At 36.4% G+C, this 14457-nt stretch overlaps 1 protein-coding gene across 2 annotated transcripts in view; it reads left to right on the top strand.

The window, feature by feature from the left end:
- The window catches only part of LOC121388249 (retinoblastoma-like protein 1), a 158398-nt gene that overhangs the window by 97601 nt on the left and 46340 nt on the right, over positions 1-14457 (top strand). For both annotated transcript variants that reach the window (XM_041519515.1, XM_041519516.1), the window contains 5 exons: positions 1314-1457; positions 10455-10537; positions 11249-11369; positions 11775-11873; positions 12307-12424. In XM_041519515.1, coding sequence (XP_041375449.1) covers positions 1314-1457; positions 10455-10537; positions 11249-11369; positions 11775-11873; positions 12307-12424 — 565 coding nt within the window. The remainder of the gene's footprint in view (positions 1-1313; positions 1458-10454; positions 10538-11248; positions 11370-11774; positions 11874-12306; positions 12425-14457) is intronic.

Raw genomic sequence — 14457 nt, forward strand, 5'->3', positions numbered from 1 at the left:
AATACAGTTCGTTGTAGCATGTGGGTAGGCCAACACTGAGGAATAAAAACTGCAACATCATAGATTAAAAACAAACGCATGTTTATTTATGATTTTTTTTTTTTTTAATTTGCAATAAACACCCATTCTCAGCTGTCAGTTGTCTATATCTTTGAGGATTTTATGCACCTATTATCCATTAACGTTCTCATATGTAAAAATAATTAAAACAGTCAAACCATAGCGACGCTATGACGAAGGTTCCATGTGATGTCATAATACTTGACCTAGAACGTGTATACACGTCTGCAGCACTCTACGGGTTAATAAAAGAGGCACATCTTTTTAGTGTGTCTAGACACAGTGTGTGGGGACCATCTAAATATACACCTGCCAATCAGGAACCACAGGTATAGGCCATGGAAAAAAACAACCAATTAATTAAGAAAACACTCCAATTATTATTTCAGTACGTGGGTTAATTTATGTACAAACCATAATACAGTTATTTCAACACTTGACAATGGTGGTTTATTTTGTATTAAATATAATATATAATTGTTGCTGGCTTACTGGGATGACTATTATTACAGAATATTGCGATGCATCCACAAAAATCAAGTATGTTTTGTTTCTTCAGTTCGAAGACTAATTCCTGACGTGACACATTAGATATTACGTAACCACCAGCTCGCCAGAGGGCGTATTCACTGGGATGGTACAAAATGGCTGCACCCATTATATACAATAGGCGTCACATTGAACCGTTTTATTAATTAACTATATGATTATACTTGTTGATATTAAGCAATAATGTGCATTATATATTGTTGAATACGCATACCAGGTCAAATGCCTTGATTGTCCTCTCCTTTAACTAGTTTGATGAGAGTATGGAGAGCGAGGTGATAGCTTCCTTAAAATGAGACTATAAATGTTAGGAGTGGTCTAGAACTGTTTCTCAGTTTCTGGCATTTGTTTCCAGACTAAAATGCCAGAGACAGAAATAGCTTACCATCGAATTTGTGTGTGTGTGTGTGTGTATGTATGTATTATTTATTGTTTTGAATGGAACTCTTATGTAATCATATCTTTTCCCTGTCTCCATCCCCCTCTCTGTAATTGTCTCATCATCATCATCATCATCTCTCTCTCTCTCTCTCTCTCTAACTCTCTCTCTCTCTCTCTCTCTCTCTCTCTCTCTCTCTCTCTCTCTCTCTCTCTCTCTCTCTGTGTCTGTCTGTCTGTCTGTCTGTCTGTCTGTCTGTGTGTCTGTCTGTGTGTCTCTGTCTCTCTCTGTTTGTTTTGCTAATAGTGAATGCCCTTTATTTCAGCCGTCTGATGGACATCCTGGTGCTCACATCGACTTCGCCAAGCGTCGGTTGCAGCTTGGAGAAAGCCTGTATTACAAATTGCTGGAAAGCATAGTCTTAGATGAAAGTCGACGTACGTCCAAGGATCAGAAAGTTGACCTCTCTGTAAGTTTTATTATCAGTATTATGATTATTAATCCCCTACTGGAGGGGACTAGGGTTTTGTCTCTATTTGTTTGTCCATTTGTTCTACATATAGTTTTCTAGACATTTTTTTTTAGCCTTCAATATATTGAGCTGAAATTTTGTGTATAGCTGTGTTAAAGATCACATTTGACTTCCATAGTAATTTATAATTTTTTTGACCATTTTGGACATCTGATGTATACTACTCAAAAGAATTTAAGGGTCAGACGATATTTTCGACATTATTTTCTGAATGTCAATTATATTAGCTAGACCATAATGTCACGCATGGTATTGTTCCATTTTGACGAAAGTGGGTCTAAGCAACCCATAAATGAATTAAAATCCACTGTCAATGACACTGTCGACTAGATCTAATGGCGAAAACATGCTTACTTTTGCACGTAAATTAGGGCGAAAGCGAAAGGTCTGCTAAGTGCCCATAACTTGCTTTTTCACAAAGCGCTTCATTTGCATGCTTTGCACGTGTATTCCATGTTCCCAATGCTGAATTTCCGTATAATTGGAGCTTGCGTTCGTGTACGGTGCACACTCCAAATTCGACAATGGTACGACTTCAACTGACTATCGAAGATCGAGGAAGGGCTATTGCTTGGCTTCAGGATGGCAATACGCAAAGAAATGTTGCTCTGAGACTTCGTGTCAGTCAGAGTGTCGTTGGCCGACTGTGGCAACGGTACCAAGCAACGAATTCTGTTCGAAATCGTCCACGTTCGGGAAGACCCCGAAGCACTACAAATAGAGAGGACCGCTACATCACCAATATGGCTCTACGTCAACGCACAACCACTGCACGCCGATTACGTGACAATCTGCGGACTGCGACTGGAACTCGAGTGTCTGATCAAACCATACGCAATCGTCTGAGAGCCAATAATCTACGCTGCCATCGCCAGGCTGTTCGACCACCACTCCTACCACGTCACAGAACGGCCAGACATCACTGGTGCATGCTTCATCTGCGGTGGCAACGTGTTCAGTGGGGTCGAGTGATGTTCACTGATGAGTCCAGGTTTAGTCTCCAGTTCAACGACAGTCGGGTTCATGTCTACAGACGTCCTGGGGAGCGCTTCGCTGACGTTAACGTTAGACAACATCACCGATTCGGTGGTGGCAGCGTCATGGTGTGGGGCGGCATCTCTATCCACCACAGGACCCCCCTCTATGTGGTGGATGGCAATCTGAATGGAATCCGCTATCTGAATGAGATTATCCGGCCGTTGGTTCTCCCAGGCCTTCAGCAGATTGGCGGCGGGGCAGTTCTGCAGGATGACAATGCCAGACCCCACCGCGCCAGGGTGGTAACGGACTTTCTCAGACAACAAGGTATCGCCAGGATGGATTGGCCAGCATATTCGCCTGACTTGGCCCCAATAGAGCACGCCTGGGACGAATTAGGCAGGAGAGTTCGGGATAACCATGCCCCTCCGGCCAACCTTCATGATCTGGGTCAACTTCTTATGGCAGAGTGGCAGGCCATTCCCCAAGAGTTCTTCAGACGTCTGATCAACAGCATGAGGCAACGATGTGTCGAGTGTATTCGCGCCAGGGGTGGATTCACACACTATTAAAGGAATGTTCTAATGTGTAAAATCCATGTTTGACAACCTTCAACTTTGACAGCATGTCATGTGACTTTCTTGTATACAGTGACTTTTATTTGTGGGTTTTTGTAAATATGGAACAATAAATAAAAAATTTGGTGTAGTTTACATCATCAATCTAATACACTCTGAAACTTATTTGGTTATAAATTTTTGACCCTTAAATTCTTTTGAGTAGTATAATAAAGGATGTTGTATGTACTATCCTGTCTGGTAGGATGCATATAAAATATCCCTTTAAGAAAAATAAAAATTATGTGCTTTGTTGCCATATAATTATAAATAATTAAATTTTCTTTGCGTCTATACACTTTACGGCAATCTGATTGGTCCAGAGGTGCTTACTTTTTTTCGTTCATATCTCGATGAACTGAAAAATGTTTAAGCCACACCTACTACCCCCTCCCCCACTGAATCGGACTACTTTTGTGCAACAAGCCGGATTATTCAGGCAACCATATTTAGATATTTTGAAGAAAATACACATGAAAGCTACAAAGTAATTTAAAAAAAAATGTATGCGATAAATTGATAGAAAATGCTATAGCACAGTAGACATGTAGATCTATTGATTTAAAAAACAAAACAAAACAAAACCTCTTCACTGATCATGACATGAGACTCATTGTCGGTGGCTAAAGAAATTATGTAGGAAACTTCATGCCTGTAACTTACTTGTAAGCGATGTTCTACAGCTGTTGGCGAAAATTAAATGGTTCCACCGACAGCATAAATGTCCACCGACACGTTCCCTTCATTCACTTTCATAAAATACAAACTAAACACGAATAGGACAATTCCTTCCAATATAACAAAATGATCTGTAAAAATGCACAGCAACTAGATGAAATGGCGTTGCTTATAAAAATTTGGTAAATGACGTCATTTACAAAAAATTACCTGATTCAAATAATAGTGAATGAATGTTTGCATTCTTACGCGACATAAGTATATAAATTTAATTGTAAGATTTGACCGCAATTATTTTTTGGTTCATGCAAGTATGAATCGAAAAAAAGATGTGCGCACTTTTGTATGGCCCGCTATGCGGAGTCATACAGTATGCACATTGTTTTTTCGGTTCATACTTGCATGAACCAAAAAATAATTGCGGTCAATTCTTAAATAAAAATGTGTAGAGTGTGTCTTTAAATAAAACATTTCTTTCTTTTCATGTTCCTACCAGTGCTCCATCATTGGTACAATAATTATTGCTGTGGTATGTGTTGTCTTGTCTGGGTATTCACCTAAAAAGCTGTATTTTAAAATATTGATGTTTTGTTAAACATTTCTTTCATTTTTTGTTAAAACCTTCATTAGAGATATACATAACTTTACATAAGTACATTGAAACTCCTCAAAACTAGACCTTAAGCTGGAATTCCCTCAAAACCGGATATTTTTTACAATCTCATTTTAAATATCAGTACAAGACCTGTCTTAAGCAGGATACCCTTAATACCAGACTTTTTACTTGATACGTTGAGTGTCTGGTTTAGAGGAGTTTAACTGTATAGTTAAATTGAGAATAGCAAACCTAAGTTTAAATTTTTATATAATTTTTAACGACATTACTAGAGTATATTGATTTATTAATCATCGGCTACTGGATGTCAAACATTTAGTAATTCTGACCATGGGTACTTGATGACAGGATAATAAACCATTTCCCAGTGACACTAGTGCATGATACGGTCATGGTGGTTATTGCATTGAGTTAGCTTCTGTGATCGAAAGCCTGTTGCAATCCATAAATGTCCCTCCCGCTCCCCTCACGCCGGAAAAAGATTGTACAAAATACCAAAAAGTAAACAGAAGAAGCCAAAAGTACTGAACAAGTGTAGCGACATTAGTACTGGAATAAAACAAAATAATAATAATTAAAATATATACATATTGACAATAACTTTCAAATTACATTAATATTTGTAATATATACCTTAAATCAAAATAATGCAAAATAATTTTCTATCATGGTATTAATTAATCACAGAGTTAATGTTGAATAGAAAGAAGCAGACAACAGACCAAAGCTTGGGAGGGTGAGAGTTTAGTTTTAAATATTTTATCTTGAAAAAATTAATAATATATAATTGTTGTAGGCCCTACGAGAATGAGAAAAAGCCCAGAGAGGGATCAGTGCTAGACCGACCACTTTACCAAATGCCAATTGTCCCGTCCCTTTCATATGATAATGCAACTTTCTACCAAATATACTTGGAAATTATCTAGTACTTGTTGATGTGAAGAAATCAGTTTAAATGCATTTCTTTATAAAACTATATGCCTTTTTTTTTTACAATAAAGGGTACCATTCACTTCAACATGTATCCAAAAAGTTTAAATTGTGGTACTCATTTATCTAATGTATAAAGTCCAAACTTTTGTTCAGCAAATATCACTGACAAAAACATTATAACTCTTTTTCATCTGTCAACAAAGGGTGGTTACAAACACTACATTAGTACTAACACCATGACAAAATATAAAAACACCAAATAAATGAATGTTTATTTACTTCTTTTAATGTATTCCAATAAAGACTATTATTAGGCATTTAAACATTAAATATTCCAAGACAGTATAAATGACGATGTAAATAAATGTCAATATGCAAATGAAACAGTTATGTAATGTTCATTGAAATTTCGAAAAGTGTAACATTATACAAATTTAAAAGCTACCAAACATGTTCATGGTACTAGACTAATGCATTAAACAAGATTTCCATTCAGGGGTCATCCATAAAGTACGTACACACAAAATCTGAAGTTTTTACATACACGCACACACACACATTTTTAAAATGTATTTTATTTACTTTTTATTATTTTATTTCTTTGGCCTAGCACAAAATAAACATTAATATAAAAATATAAACAAGTACACACTGTACAGTTGTTTTTAGCACTGCCTTAAAATATGTAGTTACTTATTTCAAGTATCCATTTTCTATATCGATCAAAATCATGCCAAGTAAAATTCATATTTGCCTTAAGATTTACTGCCAATATATATTTTTTTATTCAGAGCACCCCTGCTCCGTAGTGCCTAAAAATAACTGCATTTTCCCCACAATATTTTCGTAATGGTTCATCGATTCTTGATTTGTGAATGTAATCAAAACATAATGCTTAAGGCCTATCTGCACCTTTTGTCAAAATAACACGGACGTAAAACGGGCGGTTTTCGATGGGGTGGTTTTGAATAAATGCTAACAATACTAATAAATACTAATAATACTAATGGAAATGATAATTTTTGCAGTGACACACACACACACACACACACACACTTGCAAATAAATAAATAAAAAAGTAAACAACAAATTAAAGAAACAGTATTATTATATTCTTTTTTGGCTAAAATTAATTAATGCGGAATTCTGAAAATCAATTAACGCTGTTGTGGCATTTCACAGTAATTCCTTGCAGTAAAAACACCAACACCAGTATAAAAATGTAGACTAAATTAGGTTATAAAGCAACACGTTATCAAATAATTATATTGTTCACCACATACCATGACATTTTTTACTGAAAAATGCATGTACCACTTCTTCATTACTCTTAATTTTAGGAGTTTGTATGTAGGCTAGTGTGTGCCTTAGAAGGTTCTTTTGAGGGGTATTTTGTGGTATATTGAGAATAATTAAATTATCCTGTCATCAAGTGCCTATGATTATACATATAGTCTTTGAGAGGAAATCAGCTACATTTTTCATTTAGTAGCAAGGGATCTTTTGTATGCACCATATCACAGACAGGATGCATGGCACATGCCATGGCCTTTGATATGCCAGTCGTGGTGCACTGGTTGGAACGAGATATAGCCCATTGGGCCGACCGACGGGAATAGATCCCAAACCGAGGCATCGAGTGCTTTACCACTGGGCTATGTCCCACCTCCAGTTGTGAAAAAGTCACACTCCAGTGTTTTGACAACAATAACATATAAACACATTTTCCTTGTCTTTATTTTGGGTGACTGGCTATAATCTTTTGGACACCAAACACATTATGAACAGTATTCAGTATATACAAGCATTAGGGATGTACTGCTAAAGAAATACATGTCCCCTATCGGACCTACATCTTTTGGTTTTTTTCGTATCTTCTAAATTCAATGGTCATACCTCTCTGAAAAGTGGGTAAATCACCATGAAAGTTAAATTTGATCAGTAACAGTATATGATAAAGGTATACACAAAATTTCAATATTTCAAGGCATTTTAAAACAAAAACAACCAGAAAACAACATGTAGGACAGACAGACAGACAGACAGACAGAAAGAAGACAGAAGGATGGACATAAAAGCCTATAATCCCCTCCGGTTGGACTGGTAGGGGACTAATAATACATATAAAAGACGATGGGGTAGGGAGGGATTATGATCATTTATCCCGCAATCACTGTATTCATTGGCAAGATGACTAGATAAATCTCTATATTTTTGATTACTGACCAAAAATATAGGTCACGTGACATAAGCCCGACTCGACTCGACTCTAGTATTTCAGACTAGATTTTCAATACACATACTCTTTAAATCATTTGTTTGAGTACAGTAAATGTAAATACATTTTAGTTTTGTGATAACAATACAACACTGGTATATTTGTTTATAAATTGGAGTTTAGAAACGCTTTTTGAATGTGACAGAATGTAGCTAGCGTCTTACAAAGAATGATGTCATGTATCTTGTATGACGTCATATGACAAATGCCTTGCTATGTTGACGATACTCGATTTGTGTACACAAAAATGGAATAAATAATGATTTCCCGACTATTCCTGTAGAACTGCAGGATAAAAGAAATAACTGGTTACTGTCTTAAGATATCGGCTTTATCCTGCTCAGGTCGAATGGCGAATGCAGCTTGGCAGAGCCTCGCTGCATTCGCCATTCTAACCTTCGCAGGATAAAGCCAATATCTTAAGACAGTAACCAGTTATTCCCTATTTAAACTGCCATTTTAAAAATTATTATTCTTCAAGTTCAACTGAAATGATAGTTATAAAATATATCTGATTCATTAATCTGTTATGTTTATTGAATTTACACTTATACAGCCTTAAAAGACAACAAAACTCTACAATTATGTTCTACCTATAAGTATTAGCTTTTCTCAAAATCAGATTTTAGTCGTGCTTAATACTCGCTCAACTTTTAAAGTGAGTGAGTAAAAGTTTTACACGTGCGTATATACCATGAAGGTTTCACGCACGCCTGTCACGGGCTTAATCTCTGACTTTCGCCAGTGACTAAGTCCGGGCCAGGAGGGGGGAGGGGTACGTTTGAGGTGGGCGGAATTTGGAATAAAAAATTTAGTGGTCGGTCAAAGACCTAAGTCCTAAAACCCTAACGACATTCTACACTTCTACACATATGTCCGGACTAAGAATTTAAAACCAAAAGTTTTTGACTGCTCGGCCTAAAAGGTTTTAAGGTGATTTGAGCAATTGATCGGGCACCAAAGTAAAGTGAGTTGGACTATTTATATAAAAAAATAAACATAAGAATTTTGAGCCGCGGCCGAAATTTTTTAAAGTCCAACTAAGCCCAAAAAAGAAAAAGGAGGTTGGCGTCTACTTTAGCGAGCCTGAAGATTCCCGGAGTAGAGGCAGGAGATGTTGGCGTCGTTGCAAAGTACGCACTACAGCACCGTAGTCGGGGCCGCAGACCGCCCGGATCATCTTTTGGATGTTCTTGTTGTCCAATTTGGCCGGAAGTATGACTTGGCGGTAGGTCTTGTCCCTCTGGTGCGTCACGACTACGGTGTCATGAGTTCCAAACATCTTGTTGTGGGGTTCGTATTTGCTGCCATCCTCCAGGGATCCAGTCTGTGTTGAGGTGGCTGCGTCGGGTCAGTCGGGTCCCCCTGCATGTACTGGTGAAGTTGTTTATTCAGTCCGTTCACAGCGATGGTTCATTCGGACTCTTCAGGGGGAGCGACTACCGGGGCTGGTCTCTCGGCCTTGGCTGGCCGGTCGGTCGGTGATGTTGCCTTCCTTTTTTCTCCAACGGTGGTCGATCGGGCCAATGGCGAGGCGACTGGCTGTACCGGAGATACCGGCCAGTTCTTCCTGGGCCATGTGACGGTCAGTGATGGAGGGTCGTTGGGCGTCTCACAAACCGCAGTGTTGAGCTCGTCCAGTTCGGTGGCCGACGGTTCCCTTGGGGCTGGTCGCGTCGTCTCAGGTTGGACTGGGGGCGGCGTCGCAGAAGGGACCGCCACTGGCGGTTGAGCCGCCAGTTTAGATATAAACACACACACACACACACACACACACACACACACACACACACACACACACACACACACACACACACACACCGTGCCGCTCCTGGCGCAGGTTTCCTCTTCCTCCACTTCCGATTCCTTGTCGGTGAGATCGCGTCCCCGTACACCAAGGTCACAGAAGGCCGTGACACGATACTCACTCAGCTTTCCAAAACTGGCGAGCAGGTTTCCTCTTCCTCCACTTCCGAGCTAACCATGTCTACTCTCATCGCGAGTTGAGTTCGAATCTCAACTTTAGAGGAAAATGGAATGTAATGTATAAACTGAATTTTTCAGAATCTCTACTGGTATTTCATTGTAGTATGTCATATATGTTTGGCCTCTAAGTTCAAAGTCATATAAATGACATTGTATGTTGATACATTATCACTGAATTGCAGTGATTAGTATTTATGATGTCACTATTAATATGGTATACTGTGATACATACAGCAGTATTTTCATGGTTGTAGTACCCAACCCAAGTAAATTTCACCCATAATGCATCCACATACAAATTACTACAATAACTCACAAATAATTGTGTTTTAACATATTCTGAACAATTTGCAAATAGCTGCAACAACATGTTTGCATGTACACAAAGGACTCTATACTTAGGAGATAACCATATGGAGTTTTTAGATTTGTAGGTGTTATTGTCTATTTGATTCCACAAATGCCATATTTGACCGAAGGCGTAAGCCTGAGGTGAAAAATGAAACATTTGCGTGCATCAAATAGACAATTCATAACACCCACAAATCTAAAAACTGCATATGGTTATGTCCATTATAAACTGGATCGTTTTCTACAGAACTAACTGTATATTTGGTATTTCTTGAAAAAAATACCTGGATACAATCTAACTGTAGACTCTTGAACCATCAACTTGGCCTTTTCCAATTGCTAATGGCGTCACTTTCTAATGACATCATTAGCTTTCCAGGTGTTATTTTCATTTGATCCCAGAAAAAGAATGTAATTAACCAATTACAGTACAGAACACACTCGCCATCAGTTTACAATGTTTTTAATGCCTTTAACTGTGTGATGATTTTTTTAAGGCTCTTCTTGGCCGGGATGTCTTCCACCGATCGTTGTTTGCGTGCTGTCTTGAAATTGTCATATTCTCTTACAATTCTCAAAGGTGAGATGCTAATCAAATTAACTTGTCTAAAGAAAGTCATTCTCAAATTCTGAGAAAAATAATTTTTAACGGAGAGAAAAAATTGGCTGTTTAAAAAATAATTCATGCTTAAGTTGTTATTTTTGGAAGCTACATAATGTATTAAAAGTTGTGAATTAATGTTTAATATACTACTTGATATTTTGTAATTTAAAGGCCATTTATTTTGTAATTTGTGTTAGCAACCAGTGCCAGTAGTTGCCGTATTACAATAATATACTCATTTATTGTTATGACTTACAATTCTAATATATATATTTAAGGATTGTCTGTTATTTCTTTTAAGTTCATTGGGGTATGAACACAAAAATATTCTGTAAACTGTGTGAATCGGCGAAGCCGTTTTCGCATACATTTGCAGATGATTTTTGTTTTGTTCATACCCAGATAAACATAAAAGAAATAACAGACAATAATTGTAATTAAATTTGAAATATACTTACTAATAATAACATTAAAAGTTCATATTTTATTTTTTATTATATTACGTCATCAGGTATGACGTGCCTCAACGACGTAATTTTTACTTTCATAGAGAAATGAACAAACTCCTTTGCTACGGCTGGATCAATGGGATGACGTAATATTTTAATGAATGTAACAGAAATTTAATTATATTTTATTAGTCATTTTTGAAGCTGTGATATCTATTTGCATTTGTAATTTTGACAGAACGTTTCCGTGGATTCTTGATGTGTTTGAGCTGAGTGCCTACCACCTCTATAAGGTGTTTGAAATTGTGATTCGTGCAGAAGAAAGTCTGTCACGTGATGTCGTTAAACATCTCAACCATGTAAGTTTAAACACATATATTGGGATGCATGAAACCTCAAATGGCACACGTCTTCATTCATAAGAAAAAATGTTGTGCTTTAGTTTTTTGATAAACATCGGCTACATGTCCATTTATATAGAAACGACGTAAACCACTTTACATACTGTGCTGGGTATTGCTTTAACTTTGCAATTTAATGACAGTTCATAGATAATTTTCAAAAAGCAAAGTTCTATATATTCTGTAAAAACATTCTGTGTCGTTTAGATATGAAGAAACTTGCTCCACAATTCATGTGTTGCCCTCTCTCTTGCTCTGGCAATGCAAGAATCTAGACACTTTTAGTCAAATCAATATGACAATACTGTATAATCTCTTATGTGTTATATCATTTTCCAAAAAAATTTCTTCTTACCTTTTTAGATTGAAGAGTCTATTCTGGAAAGTCTGGCATGGAAAAGTGATTCTGCTTTGTGGGACGCTGTTCGAGACGAAAACGGAAACATTCCTTCTTGTGAAGATGTAATAGTTGTTTTAAAATAAAACATACAGTAATGTTTTGATACATAAGTGCTCTCAGTGGGTTTGCATATTGAATTAGAATGAAGATAAATAGGATATGTGATGAATACCAAATAACCGGGTTATTTGTTTTTTAAAATTCTTATTTACTGCACTTACTTGGCAAAGAATAGGTCATATATGGCTATATATTTGTATGACGAGTCTCCATTTAATACATTGTGTTGTAATAACTTGTATTGATAAATAATTACGTAATATAATCATTTGAAAGGTGTTGCTTTTGGGGGAGGTTTGTTTACCTTTAGGGTTCGGTACTTGAAAATACTTTGATAAATGTTTTTTTTTAAATTAGAAAGTTTACATTCAGGTTTTTTTTATTTCTGTATAATTTACTGTCTTAAATGTATCCAAATGTTATTGTCTGTCCCAGGTTACCCCTCCCAGCCAAGTGGACAATAATAGCAACGTGACATCATCTCCCATGATTCACCCACGAGTTCGCAGCCTGGTGGGAGAAGACAAGCAAGCTCAGCAGAAAAATACTAAAAGTTGGTGCTACAAACGTGATATTAAATATAAAAATACTAAAAGTTGGTGCTACAAACGTGATATTAAATATAAAAATACTAAAAGTTGGTGCTACAAACGTGATATTAAATATAAAAATACTAAAAGTTGGTGCTACAAACTTAATATTAAATATAAAAATACTAAAAGTTGGTGCTACAAACTTAATATTAAATATTAAAATACTAAAAGTTGGTGCTACAAACGTAATATTAAATATAAAAATACTAAAAGTTGGTGCTACAAACGTAATATTAAATATAAAAATACTAAAAGTTGGTGCTACAAACGTAATATTAAATATAAAAATATTAAAAGTTGGTGTTACACAGGGCTTCTAGAATTTTTATAAAATCCACTAGCCACGGAATCAGTGATTTTTAAAATTTATTAGCCCTACTTTACTTAAAAGTTAATACAATTTTGCTAAATATACTAAAAGTTAAGTTATTGTGACATGGATTGTTTGGATTAATAAATTTGTGAATGGATTTATGGATGTAAACCAGAGAAAATGTGCATGAAACTGCTCGAAAAAATGCGCCCAAACAGTTGTTGCAGCGATTGCATGCTTTGTGCAAGAAACATATTCGGGAGAAATCCTGTCCAGTGTTCACCATAAAAGGTCAGACATTCACTCGCAAATCATTGCCACTCAGAAGTCCACAAGTGAGAAAAACACCATTAGTGAACTGTTTTATGCAATTTCGTCATGTCATGCCTCAGTAAAAATGACATGGCGAGTAATAGAGATGCTTGAATCTGGGACCACGTCCACAGAAATACCATATTGCACTTATTGCAACGATATCAACAAAAAACCCAGGTCAGGGACCGTCCCCGTAGCGACCGACCACCCGTGACAATACACATGGATCCTAACCACACATCTGTGAAACAGGCATTCCCAAAAACTTTCACCAGAATTTAGTGACCTCAATGAGACGACGGTGCCAGGCCTAGGCCTATATCAATGCTCAAGGTGGACACACTCGCTACTGACTGTGAACTTCACTCTGGACGCACTTTAGTGATGTGGCTCATTGGCATATGGCAGGTGCGCCCTTTTCATGGACTATTGCTCGTTTCCATACCTTCAGACATTTTTCTTTCCATATTATAACGTTTCATACACGGTAGTAAAAACTTATCAATTATCTTTGTCTTTTGTGTGTCACAATAACTTTTTGCCTTTTAGTACACTAGTAATAATCAAATATGTTACCTAAAGAGATAGTGCTTGAAAACACAAACATTGGGTGGGTTGGGGTGGGCAGTATATTCATATTTACAAAATAAACTTAACTGCAACATCTGACACAAGCAATTCACTAGCCGTCGGGCATGGCAATAGTAGTTATTTACTAGCCCAACATTGAATATCACTAGCCATGGGAGTGGGGCTACCATAATCTAGAAGACTGGTGTTACATATGTGATATTAAATATAAAAATACTAAAAGTTGGTGTTGCATACATGATATTAAATATAATAAAAATGCTAAAAGTTGATGTTAGATGCGTGATATTAAGTATAAAAATACTAAAAGTTGGTGTTACACACATGATATTAAATATAAAAATATTAAAAGTTGATGTTACGTACGTGATATTAAATATAAAAATACTAAAAGTTGGTGCTACATACATATTAAATTAAAAAAAGCTAAAACTTGATACAAATGTACTACATACCTGATATTAAATATAATACATAATTTATATTAAATGTTTTAATACTAAAGTTGGTACTATAGAAGTTACATTAATTATAAAAATACTCCGTTATATTAAAGATACTTGTACCGAGTGCACTGCTGTTTTTACTTATTTCCAGATAACAGAGCCCTTTTGATTACATATTAAATACATTTTTCTGTTTAATCAGTATCTATATACAAATTGTTTCTGGTCATCCTAATATTTATTTTTAAAGAAGTTTGTTTTGTTTAACGACACCACTAGAGCAGAATGATTTATTTGTCATCGGCTATTGGATGTCAAACATTTGGTA

Source organism: Gigantopelta aegis, chromosome 14, assembly GCF_016097555.1.
Source record: "Gigantopelta aegis isolate Gae_Host chromosome 14, Gae_host_genome, whole genome shotgun sequence".
NCBI lineage: Eukaryota > Metazoa > Mollusca > Gastropoda > Neomphalida > Peltospiridae > Gigantopelta > Gigantopelta aegis.